This window comes from Dromiciops gliroides, chromosome 6, assembly GCF_019393635.1.
Source record: "Dromiciops gliroides isolate mDroGli1 chromosome 6, mDroGli1.pri, whole genome shotgun sequence".
Lineage (NCBI taxonomy): Eukaryota > Metazoa > Chordata > Mammalia > Microbiotheria > Microbiotheriidae > Dromiciops > Dromiciops gliroides.
Window position 1 is genome coordinate 110,554,406 of NC_057866.1, and position 17,466 is coordinate 110,571,871.

The window sequence follows — 17,466 nt, forward strand, 5'->3', positions numbered from 1 at the left end:
CTTTGAAGGGCCGAAGTTGCCAATTTGAAATCTACTTTAGGAAAGTATGGGGTTTGTTTGCTTGCTTTATAAGATGATCTTCAATTCGGATAAAATTAGAACTGTATAGATTAACACATTTTACAGCCAGCTCAGTATCGGATTCTCAAGAATAAAACAAGTCATTTGAATTTGTGCATATGGGATGAGACAAGTTCAGAAAAGGCTTTAGTTCAGTCTGTACCCTGGTCATGTGAACATGTGAGAGAGAAATCCATAATCTCATAATCACAGACCATCTTAGGTCTGGATGGAGCCTCAGAGGTCACCTGGTCTGACCTGCCACACCACATGGGGATTCCCTCTACAACACCCTTGACAGGCAGTCATTTAGCCTCTGCTTGAATGCCTCCAGAAAAAGGATGCTCACTACTTCCTGGGCAGCTCATTTTACTGGTTAGGAAGCTCTTCCTTTATGGAGCAAAAACCTGCCTCCCCATAACTTCCACCTATTGTCCTGGGTGCCTCCATCTAGACAAATTACCCAGAGGAAATCTAACTCTTCTTTATGAGAATCCTTCAAGTTATATGGGCAATGTTCATTTCTTCCATAAGGCTCCTCTTGTCCTTTAATTGAACAATCAGCCTCAACAACAATAATTCTTCAATAATTGATGCTATCCAGTAGAGAAATAAGTTAGAAGATAGAAGATAATGAGTTGCCTATCACTGATGACCTCCAGGCAAAGGAGGGATAGCTCCTTATTAAGGCTATTGGGGAAGGAGTCCTTGCTCAGGAACAGGTCAGACAACATGCCCTCCGAGGTTCCTGGCAGCTCTTATTGTGCTGCAAATGCACAGGAACAATCGCACACACTACATGCATGCACACACATACATGCATACAGGCACACACATTCTCACACACAGAGATACATTATACATACACATACAACAGGCATACAAACATGAACATACAGGTACACATATATATGGTATATTTGTATATGTGTGTGTGTGTGTATATATATATGTTCCCATATCCACGCCCACACAAATATGAGGATTTTTAGGCTGTCACAAGATCAGAGATTTAGAGTTCTAAGGGACCTTAGATCACTTTGTCTGACCCCTTCATTTTACAAATGGGAAAATTAGACTTTGAAGAAGATAAGTAATTTACCCTAAATGGCACGGGTGGACAGTGGCAGAGTGGGGACTCAAATGCCCGTCCTCAACTCCAAATCCAGCACTCCCTCTACTGCACCGAGCTGCCCTCTTTAAATCCTTAAAAGTTTAACTTTCCTTTGACATGAGCAGTGTGTGTGTAAAACAAATAGCCTGTCATCTAAGCCAGTATTCTAAGCAGAGGTTCTCAAAACAGCAGCACTACATATGGAGCCAATCAAATGTCAGATCAATTGTCCTAATCTGTACCACCCATATTCTCCCTGTTCTCATCAATGTCCCTAGGCACCCAAAAGTGAAAAAATTCAGAATAGGTTTCCCAAAATTATCACCATACCCCATAGCTTACCCGAGCAATCCACCACCCTGAATCTACCCAGGAACCTGAAAAATTCAACATCAAATTCTTTAAAAAGGAAAAAAATAATCTAGCCCAAAATATCTCCCATTGATTTTTCAATAAAGAAAAATACCCAGGGGTAGCTAGGTGGCACAGTGGATAAAGCACAGGCCCTGGATTCAGGAGGACCTGAGTTCAAAGGTGGCCTCAGACACTTGACACTTACTAGCTGTGTGACCCTGGGCAAGTCACTTAACCCTCAGTGCCCTGCAAAAAAAAAAAAAGAAAAGAAAAGAAAAGAAAGAAAAAAAAAAGAAAAATATCCAGGTTTTAGCAAAAGTTTGAAAACCTCTCCAAAATTTCATAAACACATGTCTATGATTCCATCATAGGATAAGGAGATGATGGAAAAATTTAAATCCTGGCAAGATGCTTCTGCCCATTTGTAAATAGTTGTACTTCTTTGCAAATAGACTGTTTTAGTGTATGTATGTATGTATGTATGTATATGTGTGTGAACAAAAAGGGTTATGTCATTCATGGAGAAAACCAAGTGGCTTCCTGGTCTCTGCTGGGATTTTGAAACCAAAATGGTCCAGGGTGCCAAGGGAACATTCAGACTCTATCAGGTACTTGGAATAATGAATCCATCAGCTCAAAAAGAGACCTCTTGACTGTTATTAATCAGAGGTGTTTTAGAAGCCTTCTGACCCATAGGCCAGACTAAGGGTTATTTATTTTTTCTTTCTTTCTTTCTTTCTTTCTTTCTTTCTTTCTTTCTTTCTTTCTTTTGATGAGCAATGACCTAGCAGTGAATTAATAGATTGTTGGAGGACAATGAGAGGGAAAAGTTCCCTAATGGGACACAAAGACATCATTAACAACAAGCCAGGGGGGCAACTAGGTGGTGCAGTGGATAAAGCACCAGCCCTGGATTCTGAAGGACCTGAGTTCAAATCCAACCTCAGACACTTGACACTTATAGCTGTGTGACCTTGAGCAAGTCACTTAACTCTCATTGCCCTGAAAAAAACAAAAATGGGGCAGCTAGGTGGCGCAGTAGATAAAGTACTAGCCCTGGATTCGAGAGTACCTGAGTTCAAATCCGACCTCAGACACTTGATGCTTACTAGCTGTGTGACCCTGGGCAAGTCACTTAACCCCCATTGCCCCCCACACACACACACACACACAAAGGAAAGTCACCCTCTAACAACAAGCCAGGTCTCCTGACTTACCTATGGTTGTCAGCTGCTTTGTCCAGAAGGAAGGCTCCCAGGTAAACCTGATCTTCCATGGAGGACCAGCATCTGTGTTACAACTCGTCTCCAGCAAACGCTGCATCTGAAACACAATCTGACAAGAAGCCAGAGGGTCATTTTCATAAGCATCAAGGACACAAATGAAGATCTTTAACTTCCATGAGAGCCCAGGGCCACCAGAGGAAGCTTACTGCTTGGACTAATTGTGACTCTTCAATGCGAGAGCAAAGCAAAAAGTACTGAATTCATCAGCGCCTTCTGGAGGAGAGGTAACCAGGAAGTGAACTGAGTAAGATTCTTTTCTAAGTAGATTCTTAGAGAAGAACACATACAGAGAGCTGTCAGACATAGTCCATATGTTGGTCTGGGTGTTTGGGGGCTTTACTGTACTTTGTTACAAGAGAATATTCTCTGTGAGTTGGGGAGAGAGCCCAGGGATTGAGCAATGATAGCAATGTAAAAAGCAACAATAGGGGGGAAGCTAGGTGGCACAGTGATTAAAGCATCAGCCCTGGATTTAGGGAAACCTGAGTTCAAGTCTGGCCTCAGACACTTGACACTTACTAGCTGTGTGACCCTGATCAAGTCACTCATTGCCCTGCCAAAAAAAAAAAATAAATAAGGCAAAAATAAAACTTTTAAAAAGAAAGGTTAGGTAGCCTCTATGGACTAAAATTCTACACATTAAGTTGGCCCAGAAAGGATAGATAATTTTCAGGGATAAAGTTCTAAAGACTCAAAGTATGAAGAACACATTCAAATGAAAAAGGAAAGGGGGTGGTTGTCTAAAGAGTCCAATATGCATCCGTATCGACCAATTTACATTTTGTTAAAGGCATGTATAGAAGACAGAAATAAGAACAGGTATTGGAGGATGAATATAAAAATATAGCACCTTTCTATAGAAACAGTGTCAAGAATACTAATGCTGAACTGAGGCTGGTGTGGAAAACGAAGAAAACAAGGTTTTATTTTTGGCTATATTTGGAAAAGAGGAAGATGGATGGGTCAATGATAACAGAGCAAAGAGGGGGAAAGAGCTACTCAACTTTGTTTCTGTATTCTGTGCTGATGAATGACTTGGATGGGGTAGAACAAACATGGCTAATAAGAAGTTGATACCAAAATAAATGGGGAGATACTGAGATAGCACCTCCCTCAGGAAGTTTTCCTAGGGCTCTGAAAGAACTTGCAAATAGGATTATTGAACCACTGTCAGAGAACTTCCCAGAGCTACAGAGAACAAGGGAGGCACCACAGGGTTAGAGAATGAGGACAAGCACTGGACCTACGATGTCATCAAAGTGGGGAACTTCAGGTGAGGCATTTTTTCTACCTTGCCTAGAGCAAGAGACTTATCCAGAGCCAATACGTGTCAGAAGCAGGACTTGAAGCCAGGTCCTTCCCCTCTCCAAGGCCAACTCTCTACTATATCATGCTGAATCTCACTCCAAAGGACTGAAAGAGGGCAAATATTGCTTCAATTCTCAATAAAAGAAGATAATAGAATATGTAAAAAAACAGAACATAGTATTAAGGGAATAGTTAATGCACAGAGGAAAATGAAGTTTTGATATAAGGAAAACTGTCCTAACACTTATAACCTTCCCAAAGCAGCATAGGAGACATCAGGAGATTCTAAGATCCCCTCAGTGGAGGGGATGACCACTCGTGAATATCTTGTAGGGAAGATTCTTTTTTTTTTTTTTTTGCAGGGCAATGGCAGTTAAGTGACTTGCCCAGGGTCACACAGCTAGTAAGTGTCTGAGGCCGAATTTGAACTCAGGTACTCCTGAATCCAGGGCCGGTGCTTAGTCCACTGTGCCACCTAGCCGCCCCTATAGGGAAGATTCTTAAGACTTGGGATAGATGTTCCCTTCTAGCTCACAAAGTGTGTGATTCTTCAGCCTGAGTCCAAATCTCAGCTCTCCTCTTTACCATCTGTGTGACCTTAGGTGAGTCCCTTCCATCTCTGGGCCATAGCCTCATTCTTGTAACATGAAGAAGTTGGGCTAGATGACCTCTAAGGTCCTTTTCAGTTCTGATTTCAATGATTCTAGAATCCTTTTTCAGAATAAAGGGTTTCTGTCTCCTCTGAAGGAACATTTGAAGAAGTCTCTCACTTCTGATATGAAGATCAGACAAGATGCGAAGACTCAACGATTATAGATTTATGTTCCACTTCTCTACTTTTCTCTCCTTTTTTCAAAACCTCCCATCTTTGTTCTGTTGTAGAAAAAATCCTCCACAAAAAATATGGGGATTTCCTGGGATCAAAATAATCACAATATAATTGGGTTTTAAATATAATAATGTTTGTTATAATGCTGCATTGAGAAGGCAATGAGACCTGGAAATAGGGATGTGAGTAGTATGCAGCCTAGGTGGCTTAGTGACAAGGAGAAAAGCAAGCAGTAAAGTGGGGCTACGGAGAGCTGGTTTCATAAAGCATGATGATGGCTTGTGTAAAGAAGAAGAAGAAAAGCCTCTCTCCAACCCTGTCCTGAGCCACCCTGCCCCCAAGTCTGGTTCCAGCGAAGTGCCAGGGCTGCATTAAAAAGCAGTTTCCATCAGGAGCTGAGGGGTCCAAAAGAGAACTCACCATCTCAACTGACCAGAGAGCTTCCAATTTGACTGGGGCGAGTAGTAAGAGGAAGCTGGGATATGAAAGCCCAGTCTGTGTGTGACCTGGACTAGCTAAAGTGAGCCCTTAGACTATCCTGATAATTAATCTTCCTGTAAGCAGTCTTCATTCTGAGATCTCCAGAGACCAGTCAAGCATTGTAAACAGTATAGGAGAAGAACACAGCAGGGGAGTGGGACATCTTGTTAAGAGAAGCTGTTTCTCCCGGGGGGGGGGGGGGGGCAGAAGAAAGTTAGTGAAATCATGTTGAAAAGGCTTGAAAGACTTTTTGGAGAGGTTGCCACATGTACACGCTACGTCCAAAGAAATCTCTTCTTGCTACATCCCCAAACTCCTTAAGTTTGTAATGGCTCTCTAGTCCCAAGCTTCCCAGGAAACCATTTCACAATCAGAGGCAGAATCTTCCTGGCTGATGGAAGAGATGTTCAGAAGACATGAGGTACAGAAGAGCAGGGGCTCCACATGGGGACATAATTGGTGCCCTGAGACAGCTCAAAGGCAATAAAGGTGGGAAAGGACTAGACCTGCTCTGTTTGGACGCAGAAGGTAGAATTACAATAAATGGGGCAGGGACAGGGATGGGGGAAGAGGCTAGGGCAGGGGCAGGGGCAGGGGCTGCAAGCTCCCTTACCAGTTCTTTGCTGAAGAGAAAGGGGATGCTGTTCTTACTGCAGACTGCCCAGTTGATGAAGTTCTGCACATGCTCAAACTGGCGGTTTAAGACCATGATGCTCTGTAACTGCTGCTCCAGTTTCTGCTTCCTTTCATTGGTAAGTCCCTGGCATTGAAAGAGAAAACAGACAGCAGATAATTGGGTTGCGTTCCAAGATTATGGACAGAACTGATGTGTGAGGTAAACTACAGGATAAGTACAAATCCTCAGAATTGAGAGCACTGTGTACTAAAAATAAAAGGAAGAAGAGTAAGATTGAGAGAGAATATAAGAATAGATATGTTATTTTGATATGGACCACCCCCAAGTCATGTCAACCAATGGAACTGAATGATGCTAGCCAATTAGCTTTGAGCAGTGCATAAGGGCCACCTCTCGTCTGGTCCGCAGGAGGCTTACACTCTCTTCTGCTGGGAAGAGGGAACCAGCCACACCTTCCTCTTTCTCTCTCTATCTAGGTAATGTAGGGCTTGGGCTTATGAACTCTTCTTTGGAGCCATGTGCTCTCTCCCTCTGTATGATGTTGGGGAGTTTTGGTTGTGTTTGGCTTCTGCAGTCAACTCTTTACTAACATTTAATATTATTTAATAAATGCTTAATGACAAAAAAGAATACATATGTTAGACTATAAGCTCCTTGAGAGTAGAGATTGTTTCATTCTTTGTATTTTTATCCTCAATGCCTTGCATATAGTTGGCACTTAGTGTTTAATGTTTATTGATAATCAAAAAACTTTTATGAAGTGTCTACTCTGTGCCAGGTACCATGATAAGTGCTGAGGATAGAAAAGGAGGCAAAGGAAATTTCCTGACCCCAAGGAGCTGACAATCTAATGGAGAAGACAACATCAAACTATATACACAAAGCAAGTTATATATAAGCAGGAAGTAATAAACAGAGGGAAGGTACTGAAATTAAGAAGGGTTGGGGAAGGCTTCTCATAAAAGAAGGAATTTCAAACAAGAGATAGAGTATATTATAAAATGCAAAATGGATGATTTTGATTATATTAAATTAAAAAATTTTTGTACAAACAGAAGCAATGCATCCAAAATTGGAAGGGAGGCAGAAAACTGGGAAACAATTTTTGAGGCCAGTGCTTCTGATAAAGGCCTCATCTCTAAAATATATAGGGAATTAAATCAAATTTATAAGAATCCAAGTCATTCCCCAATTGAGAAATGGTCAAAGGATATGAACAGGCAGTTTTCTGATGAAGAAACCAAAGCTATCTATTCCCATATGAAAAAATGCTCTAAATCTCTAATGATTAGAGAGATGCAAATTAAAACAACTCTGAGGTACCACCTGACACCTATCAGGTTGGCTAAAATGACAAAAAAGGAAGATAATAAATGTTGGAGAGGCTGTGGGAAAATTGGAACACTAATGCATTGTTGGTGGAGCTGTGAGCTGATCCAACCATTCTGGAGAGCAATTTGGAATTATGCCCAAAGGGCAATAAAGCTGTGCATACCCTTTGACCCAGCAATTCCACTTTTAGGTCTTTTGCCCAAAGAAATCATGGAAGGGGGAAAGGGACCCACATGTACAAAAATATTTATAGCTGCTCTTTACGTGGTAGCAAGGAATTGGAAGTTGAGGGGGTGCCCATCAATTGGGGAATGGCTGGACAAGTTGTGGTATATGAATACAATGGAATACTATTGTGCTGTAAGAAATGATGAGCAGGAAGAGTTCAGAGAAACCTGGAGGGTCTTACGTGAGCTGATGATGAGTGAGATGAGCAGAACCAGAAGAACACTGTACACAGTATCATCAACATTGAGTGTTGACCTACTGTGATGGACTATATTCTTCTCACCAATGCAATGGTACAGAAGAGTTCCAGGGAACTCATGATAGAAGAGGATCTCCAAATCCAAGAAAAAAAAAGAAAGAAAGAACTGTGGAGTATAGATGCTGATTGAACCATATTATTTCTTTTGTTTTGGGTGCTGTTGTTTTTTTTTTTTCTATTTTGAGGTTTTGCATCACTGCTCTGATTTTTTCTCTTGTAATAGGATTAATGCAGAAATAGGATTAATGTTATTATGTGTATATATATGTGTGTGTATATATCTATATCTATAGGTATATGTATAGAGATATATAGATATAACCTATATCAGATTACCTGCTGTCTAGGGGAGGGGGGAGGGAGGGGAGGGAGGGAGAAAAATCTGAAATTGTAAAGCTTATATAAACAAAAGTTGAGAACTATCTTTACATGTAACGGAAAAAATAAAATACCTTATACATTTAAAAAAAATAAAAGAAGGAATTTTAGCTGAGACTTAAAGGAAGTCAGAGAGGTCAGTAGTCAGATAGGGCAAGGAAGAGCATTCCAGGCATGAGGGACAGCCAGAGAAAATGCCCAGAGCTAAGAGTTGGGGTGTCTTGTTCATGGAACATCCAGGAGGCCAGTGTCACTGGACTGAAGAGTAGTAAAAAGGCTGGGAAGGTAGGAGGGAGCTAAGTTTTAAAGGACTTTGAATGCCAAACAGAACATTTTGTATTTTCTCCTAAAGGCAATAGGGAGACATTGATATTTATTGAGTAAGGAGGGTGATATGATCAGACTTGAGTTTTAGGAAAATCACTTGGTGACTGAATGGAAAAAGGACTAGAATGGGGAGAGACTTGAGGCAGGCAGATCCACTGTCAGCTACTGCAATAATCCAAGCATGAAGAAATGGACCAGAGGGATGGCAGTGACAGAAGAGAGAAGAGGATCTATTTTAGAGATGCTGCAAAGGTGAGATTGACAGACCTTTGCAACTGCTTGGATGTGGAGGATGAAAGCTAGTGAGGTGTCCAGAATGACTCCTAGGTTTTGAGCCTGAGAGACTGGGAGGAAGGCATTTTCCTCTACAGTAACAGGGAAGGAGGAGGGGAGGGTTTGGGGGAAAGAAAACTCGTTCTGTTTTGGACAGATTGAGTTTCAGATGTCTACTGACCATCCAGTTCAAGATGTCTGAAAGGTGGTTGGAAATGAGAAATTGGAGAACAGATCAATAAGTCAACATAACATAGATAAACAAACCATCTATTCCTTTTTCCAAGTCATTGATAAACATGTCAAACAACAGGGAGTCAACAGCAGATCCCTGGGGTACTCCTCTAGAGACCTCCTGCCACACTGACATTGAACTATTACCAACTACTCTGAATCTGGGCACCCAACTAGATCTGAATCTATCTGATTATACTATCATCTAATTCGTATTTTGCCATGTTCTCCAGAAATAGTTTGAGATGCTTCATCAAAAGCTTTGCTAAAATCTAAGTAAACTGTACTCACAGCATTCCCCTCATCTGCCATGTTAGTAGTTCTGTCAAAAACAGAAGTAAGGTTAGTCCGACATGATCTGTTCTTGATGCAGCCCAGCTGGCCCTTTGTAATCACCATTTCCTAATTTTGATGTACACCATTCGTGTCTTTAATGATCCTTTTTAGAATTTCCCCTGGAATTTAAGTCAAACTCACTGGTCTCTAATCTAGAGATACTGTTTTCTTCCCTTTTTTGAAAATTAGTAATTTGCCTTTCTCCAATATTGTGACACCTCTTCCCTTTTCCATGATCTTTCAAATTTACTCACAGCGGCTCAGTAATCAGATTGGAAAAGAGAAAGGGGCTGTTAATCTATGCTCAAAATAACCAAACCTCAAGGTTAATTTTGGCAGTTTAAAAAAATCTGGAGGGGGCAGCTAGGTGGCACAGTGGATAAAGCACTGGCCTTGGATTCAGGAGGACCTGAGTTCAAATCCAGCCTCAAGACACTTGACACTTACTAGCTGTGTGACCCTGGGCAAGTCACTTAACTCTCACTGCCCTGAAAAAAAAAAACCAACAACAATCTGAAGTATTAGCATCTATAGAGCAGGAGAAAACCATTTACCCAAAGCTATGGTCTAAAGGAAGTCGTGAGTTCTCTTACTGGACAAATTACTCTGGGTTATTCCTAGAAGGGGAATACTCCATGTAGGACATAACAAAAGGCTTGGGGCAGGAATGGAATTTGTTTTACAAAGACTGAGCTGGTTTTCCTTTAAGGGCAGAGGATTTGGTCGGTCTAGGATAGCGCTTGAACCTTTAGCATGGCTTCCTTGTCCCCTCAAGCATAAAGAGCCCAGCCTATGGGGAAATGTGTGTGCCAGAGATTTAGTGGAATCCCCGTTGCCCTGAAGGGAGTCCTTCCCATCCAGCATTGCCACCATAATGAATGTGGAGTTGAAAGTAGCAATGTCCATTTTTCAGTAATTATAAAAAATATCCTTTAACATTTTTTGTTAAAAGTAAGATGACCTTTACTGAATTTCATAGTCCATGAGTACTTCACTGTGTTCCAATCCTGAGTCTGGATCCCTGAGCTGAGCTGACCTGGCTAGTCTCAGCCCAGAATAAGGCCAAATAAACCCTCCTTTTGACCCTATAAGAAAACAAGGCCTATGTGGGAACATGCACTGCCTCCACATCCCAATTCTGTTTATACAAAATGAACTGGTAGCTGAAGGTCCTCGTCTCTTCTCTCCCTACTCATGTCTCCCTACTCCTTTTATAGAAACTCCAATTGAGTTAAGCTATTTTCTGCAAACATTTCAGCAGTTCCTAACTCTATCTTCACCCATGTGGCAAAGGCTTTCTACACACCTTCTAATATCTCTGTAGCACTGGTGTCAAGGATGGCTTTTACATGTGGCTCTAAAATCGCCTCCTCCACAAAGCTTTCCATGACTAGCTCTGCTCTAGGATCTCTCAAGCACTTACTTACAGTTTGTCAACTATAACTTCACAACAAGAGGTGTACTCTAGTAACTTCAAGTGTGAAATGTTTGTTTCACCAACAATGCTGTGAGCCCCTAGGAGACCTGGAGGCGTCTTTTTAGTCCTTTTCTCTCCAAACAGTTAATACCGTGCAATGGATAGACCTAGATTTGAATCCTGGATCTAATGATCAGTAGATATATGACACTGGGTCACATTGGCATGGTATGGTAGATGGGTCCTGGACCTGGAGTCAGGACAACCTAAGAGCAAATACTGCCTCAGACACTAACTAGCTATGTGATCCTAGGCAAATGATTTAACCTCTCCAGGCCTAGATTTCTTCATCTATAACACGAGAGAGTTGGATGTAACAGCCTCAAAGGTCCCTTCCAGCATGAAATCTACAATCCTATGACCACTCGGAGCTTTATTTTCCAGTGTAGGCGAATATAAGGGAGACATAAGGCACCTCAGAAATGTGAGCTAGTGTGATCATTAGAAGGCAGATCCATCAGAGAGAGTGGCCCCAACACAAACCTCCAGCTGCTCCAAAAGTCCATTGGTTTGCTTGTTTAATTCATTCATCAGAACCATCTTGGCCATTTTGATCTGGTTTTCCACTTTCCTGTGAAGATGCTTGACTTCAAATAGCCTGGAAAGGAGAACAAAACATCACAATGTGCTTCAAGCCTCTTGTTTCTCCCTGGGCATCCATCACTTTTCAGAGGATCAGTCAAGAGAAATTAAATGCTAAAATTAAGACTATGCAGCCTACCTGGGGGGAAATCAGAGACCAACTCAAGAATTTCCTTTAGTGAGAAAACCCCTTGCCATTCTTCTATTCCTAAGCTCCCCAAAAAAGTGTTTATCTACAATGCCTTGCACAGGGACCATCCTATTTGATCAGCAAACCAATTATCAAAAGCATAACATGGGGGGCAGCTAGGTGGTGCAGTGGATAGAGCACCTCAGACACTTGACACTTACTAGCTGTGTGACCCTGGGCAAGTCACTTAACCCCAATTGCCTCAGCAAAAAATAATTAATAATTTTTTTAAAGCACAACATGACTTTCAAACAAACCCCAAACACCAAACCAAGTCAATTTCATGTTCTACCAAAAAGCACATAAATGACAAGAGAGTCATTTCACCTTAAGAATAAGATGCTAAAGAATCAGGATGGTGTAGCTAAAAGGCTTCCAGTCCCAACTCTGACCTCTAATTCCATGAAGCCTTCCCTGATCCCTCTCCTTGGTAACTACTATCCCCCTGAGCCCTCATCCAGCAGTGCTTTGGTTTCTAACCCTCTGATACATTACCTAATATTGTGTTAGGAACCACGTAACCATGTAATACTACAGTTATCTTTACGGGTCCCATGCCCTATAGCACTACACGATCCATGATCCTAGAAGCTGTCTTATGTAAACATTGCTTCTCTCCCACTGCTTAGCACAGTGCTCTGTACACAGTAGTCAAGTAGTACAAGGGTTTGTTGATGCTGAACAAATGACCATCGTTCGCTGTACAACCGAGGACAAATCATTTCACCTATCTGAGAAGTTTACTCTTCTGTCAAAAGGGTGGATTCCCACTTGCACAATACACCCCCTGAAGTCTGTTCTAAGAAAAGACTACAATGCTTCAAGGATCTGTGACTTTAATCAGTTTGGGCAGTCCCTTCCCCGACCCAGATCACAGCACCTCTCTGACTTAGGAAATGGTCTTCATGAGTTCCTGGGGCAGAAAGCATTCATCATGTTGTGGCCAACATAATAATGCCAACCTAGGCTAGTCCTCAGATCACAGTGTGCCCCTGCACTCAGTGTTTCCAGCCTGGGGAGAGCCCAGATCACCCAGGATCACCCAGGATCACCTTCCGGGTATGAGGAGGAAATGGAGGAGGGCTTTAGTCAGGGAAGTACTTTGAAAACCTTGAAATGCTATATACAGGTGAATTATAATGATGTTGCTGCATAAGAAGACAAGTATCTCTCTAAAGCTAGGATCTGTTATCTTCTGTGAATGAACACGGAGAACACTATGGAGAAGAGGGGGAGAGAGGCTGCGTTCTGATGAGTAACAGTCTGCCCTGAACAAGCTCATAGTGAGATCTGCTTAGGAGAAGGCTGCCATGGAAGAGCACCTGACTAAAGCCCGCCCACCTGCCATCCCTCTGGAGACACAAGGGTCCAAAGCACATCCAGGCTTCGTCCCTAGCTGGGAGTTTTACATTATCAGGCCTTATTTCATCATCAGCCATAGAGCTGGATAGCAGGTGCCTACAATGAGGCCTCCAACTTCATGACTGATAGGGAAGGCTGGCTCTCCCCTTTTTCATGCCACTGTGACCTAGACTCAGAGCACTCTGCCTCACCACCAAGACATGCAGCTGGTGCCACTAAGCCAACCTGTCCTTTTGTTCTCACAGTCCTGCCAATAAGCGTGCCCTGGATGATCTCAGCAAAACGAGCTGGTCAAAGAGACTGATAGGCTAAGCAGCCATAGGTGGGGCCTGTCTGTTGGTTGCAGTAGCCCCTGATGCTGGGCCAATGGTTGCCTAGGCTCTGGTGACAGGGAGAGTAGCCTACTCAGTGGCCCCATCACAGTACTTGGCACAAATGATTTTTGGCTGCGTGGGTGGTCTCCACTACTTGGGCAGAAAAAGTCTGTGAGGCCACACATGTGCACAAGAGCTCTGCCTACACAGCGTCAATGCCTATCACACTAACAGTAGATGCAGATTCACTAACATTTTACCCAATGTATGGTCTGTATCATTCACTGATTCCTTTTCCTTTGGATAAGCATGAAGTATGACCTATGGAGGGCATACATGAGCAGAGGGGATGAGCTGAAAATGGTGACCAGAGATGTCCCACCACCTCGATGAGAGCTAAAATGGGATGAACAAAACATGGTACCTGTCTTCAATCTGTTTAGCAGAAGCCTGTAACCCCGTTTTCTTATGCTCCACTTGAGTGGTCACATTTTCCAGAAGCATTCTTTGGTTTTGCAAAACCTCTTCTACATGCCTGCACCTGAATAAAAGAGGCAACACTGTGTACTAGCACACATTCTTAGGGAACTGTAGAATGCCCTACAATGGCTCTGAAGGAAGAGGAAATGCCTCCTGGGTATCCCCTGGATCCACTTCTGCTCAAGTTATTTTCCTTATTTCCCAGTATGTTCTAGCAAACTCCCAAGTACTCAAAGTTTGATGCTTTGATTTAGGACCATCCAAGGCCCTTTTTGCTTCTATTTTGTCTTTCTCCTCTTTGCTCCTTTTTAGTCATTTTCAGCGCTTTGCTAGAGGACAGCTGCAGTTAGGGGGAAGAAGCTAAATGCTAATGAGTCCGTTTGGAGGAGGGACAGGATGGTAGAGTGGAAAGATATTTAGATTAGGAATTAAGTTACTGTATGGCCTTAGTCAAGTCACTCACTCCATCTGGGACTCAGTTTCCTCAACCACAAAATGAAAAGTCCAGTTAAATGATCTAGAGGGATATGTTTAGCTTCAACATTATATGAATCCATCAATTCTATATTCTCTATGGATGTCTTCCCTTATAGCTACTGTGATGGAGAGAATAAAATGCAGAGTGGTATAATATGGAGATTTATATTGCTTGTTCTTGCCCTGGTCTTAATGATGAGAAAACTGAGAGTGATTGTCTGAGTCCAGAGTCACCCCCATCAATACCTGTGATCTTTGTGGTCAATCATCAGACAGCTGTGGCATGTGAGGACATCACACGTCTCGCAGAACAACTTGAGAATCTCTTGTCCATGCAATGGGCAGTACGAGGAAGAGTCACTGGGCACACTGTCCATTCCTACAAGAGAAGAATGGGAGAACTGCCTTAATCCAGTAAGCCTGCATTCTGCTGAGATGAACAAAATCAGCCAAAGCCATCCCAGAGCCTTGGGGCTTGAGGGAAGAGATCTTCTTTCAAAGAGAAGAGAAAGGAGAGGCTGAAGCTCTTTCAGCACTAGAACAGTGAAGTTCAGGCAATAACTAGAGGGAATATGGGTCCTACTCCTGGAAAACATGGTTAGTACCCCTGCATACTACACACAAGAAGAATGGGTCAAACTGTAAGGCAGGATGGAAAAGGTACAGTCAGGAAGAAGCCAAACTGAGCCTCGAAATAAGTAAAGACAACATTCACTCCCAAAAAATGAGAAAAATATCCTCTAAAATTCAAGCAAAAAATCTGCCTGAAACCATGAAGATTTCCTGAGGTTTCCACCTGCTGCTATGGAGAAGCCCATGAATTACAGCTTACTTTTACAGTTTTGACAAACGTTAGCCCACCTTCCAAGCAATGACATTCTAAGGTCCCAAGCAGAGACCTTAGGGGCCATCAAGTCACTGCAGGGGGCATTCAAACTCTTGAAAAAAAGGAGTTTTCTGTTTTTGAAATCTTGGACAGTTCCTAATACAGCACCAGACACAACCAATGAAGTAATCACAAAGTACCTATTAGAAACCTATTTACATTTCATATAACAGTTTACAACAAAAGTCAGGAGGAAAAGAAACAGGAGCACTAATGACAAGCAACAAGATAAACACTGAATAGTCAGGTGAATGAATAAAGAATAAAGAATACATAATCATTTTTATGGATTTTAAATAATGTACCAAACATTCAGGCTGATGAGGGAAAAACTTTCTTCTTAATCAATCAGCAAGCATTTAATAATAGTGCCAGGCACTTTGCTAAGTCTTCAGAATACAAAGACAAAAATCAAAACAGGGATGCTGTTTTATTAGCAGCATCCTGCTCTCAGGGAGCTTGCATTCTAATTCTAAAGACAATATGCACATGTATGCACATACGTCTACATACAAGAAGAGGAAAACACGGGTGGTCAGCCTGGACAGCATCCACGACAAACGGAAAATGGCAGCTGGTCACTTACTTGTCCCTAACAATGTCACATAAGCATAGAGAGTAAAGTGTCTCTTATTCTGACAGAATGATAATGCAAGAGAAAGAGAGCCATAGAAAGAGAGTCCTGGATTATCTTGCACAAGGCACTTCTCTCTGAGCCCCTGCTTCCCTGTTTATAAAATACGGATGATCTGACCAACAACAGAATTGGTATGCAGATCGAGTGAGATGGAATGGAAAGGACACTGGAATTATAAAGCAGGATGAAAAGGAATTTTAGAACAAGAATTAAACAATCTTGAAGAAACCATAACAATGTGCCAGATACTGAATTAAGAGAACCAAATGTTCCCTGCCCTGAGGTGAACAAGCATGGGGGGGCCTGGCCAAGCTGTATTCAAATCCTAATGATTTGCATCTGAAATTTTCAAAGGAGAAATGATCTTACTATTTATGGATGACAATGTAGGCAGAAGCACAATATTCTCCTTCTTTTCCCACAGCCCTCAGATTGAGGCTGAACCCGGAACACACTATAGTCTAGGCTTTAGACCTGGAAGGAACCATAGAGTTCACCTCATCCAATCCCCTTATTTTACAAATACGGAGACTGAGGCGCATGAAGGGGAAGTGACTTGCCCAAGGTCACACAAGTAGTATGTCTCAAAGGCAATATTCAAACCTAGGTCATTTAACTCCAAATCCAGCTTTCTTTCCTACTATATCCCATTCACGCCACCACTGCTATGCTGAGGACCTGGTAGCTAGCAGCTGTTTAAAGATGACCCCACTTCTTTTTTGAAATGACTAGACAGACGCCAGTGGAGAGAGAAAAGACAAATGTTTTCTTTGGGGGCAGAAAATTGGGAAAAAAAAAAAAAAAGCCTTCATCCTGCGGTCTGTGCACCAACACCTAAGACAAGAAAACCAGAGAAGCCTCTATAACTTGTACACTGGTATCTGAAGTTTCATGACAAAGATGCAAAAGGAAACCACAAAATCTTAGCTGTGCTTCCTTCCTCCTCCTGCAAGCCGTTTCACAGCTAGTTGCCCCCTAGCCCACCTTCCAGGCAGGTCTACATTTCGCTACTTGCATCTGCCATGTCTGTTATGCAGTTAAACTGGACCACGGCATGGGGACTGAATTAGATGTTCTCTAAGGTCCTTTTTAGCTCTGGGGATGCTACTGTTGTGCAGACAATATGTCCATTTCTGTCCTCTCCAAGAGCCACACTACCTGCCAAGACCAAAGCAATAGCTTAGTCATCTCTATCTGTAACCAGGATAACCCAAGGGCACCAATTAGTTGAGCTGAGCTGAGCTCCTGTAGACACCAAAGTCTCTCTTTTCTTGAACCCCTGGGGTCATTTATTTGACCACATGGGCAGCTGACAATGCCTTCACAAGTGATCACATCTAGAACTAGTCCCATAAATCAGGATAGATTTGGGAGGTTTAGAACTTGGTCCCACTGGGGCAGAAGAGAGCAGGGCCCTCCCTGTGGCAAGAAGAGTAACTAGGCATTTCATTCATCCTCAGGGAGCTCAAAAGCAATTACTATGAGCCCATGTGCATCCTGTGAATCAAGATAAGAGTTCAACAACAAATTCAATTCAACAAATATTTATTAAACACCCACTGCGTGCAGGCACTATGCTGGTAATGAGGGATATAGAAATGAAAATGGCAGCACCTCTCTTCAAGG

The 17,466-nt window shown here is 42.3% G+C and overlaps 1 protein-coding gene across 1 annotated transcript in view; it reads right to left on the reverse strand.

The window, feature by feature from the left end:
* The window catches only part of TRIM66 (tripartite motif containing 66), a 127,682-nt gene that overhangs the window by 45,972 nt on the left and 64,244 nt on the right, over positions 1-17,466 (reverse strand). The window contains exons 8-12 of the mRNA XM_043972397.1: positions 14,564-14,696; positions 13,785-13,901; positions 11,396-11,510; positions 6,045-6,191; positions 2,746-2,863 (exon numbers count right to left, since the gene is read on the reverse strand). Coding sequence (XP_043828332.1) covers positions 2,746-2,863; positions 6,045-6,191; positions 11,396-11,510; positions 13,785-13,901; positions 14,564-14,696 — 630 coding nt within the window. The remainder of the gene's footprint in view (positions 1-2,745; positions 2,864-6,044; positions 6,192-11,395; positions 11,511-13,784; positions 13,902-14,563; positions 14,697-17,466) is intronic.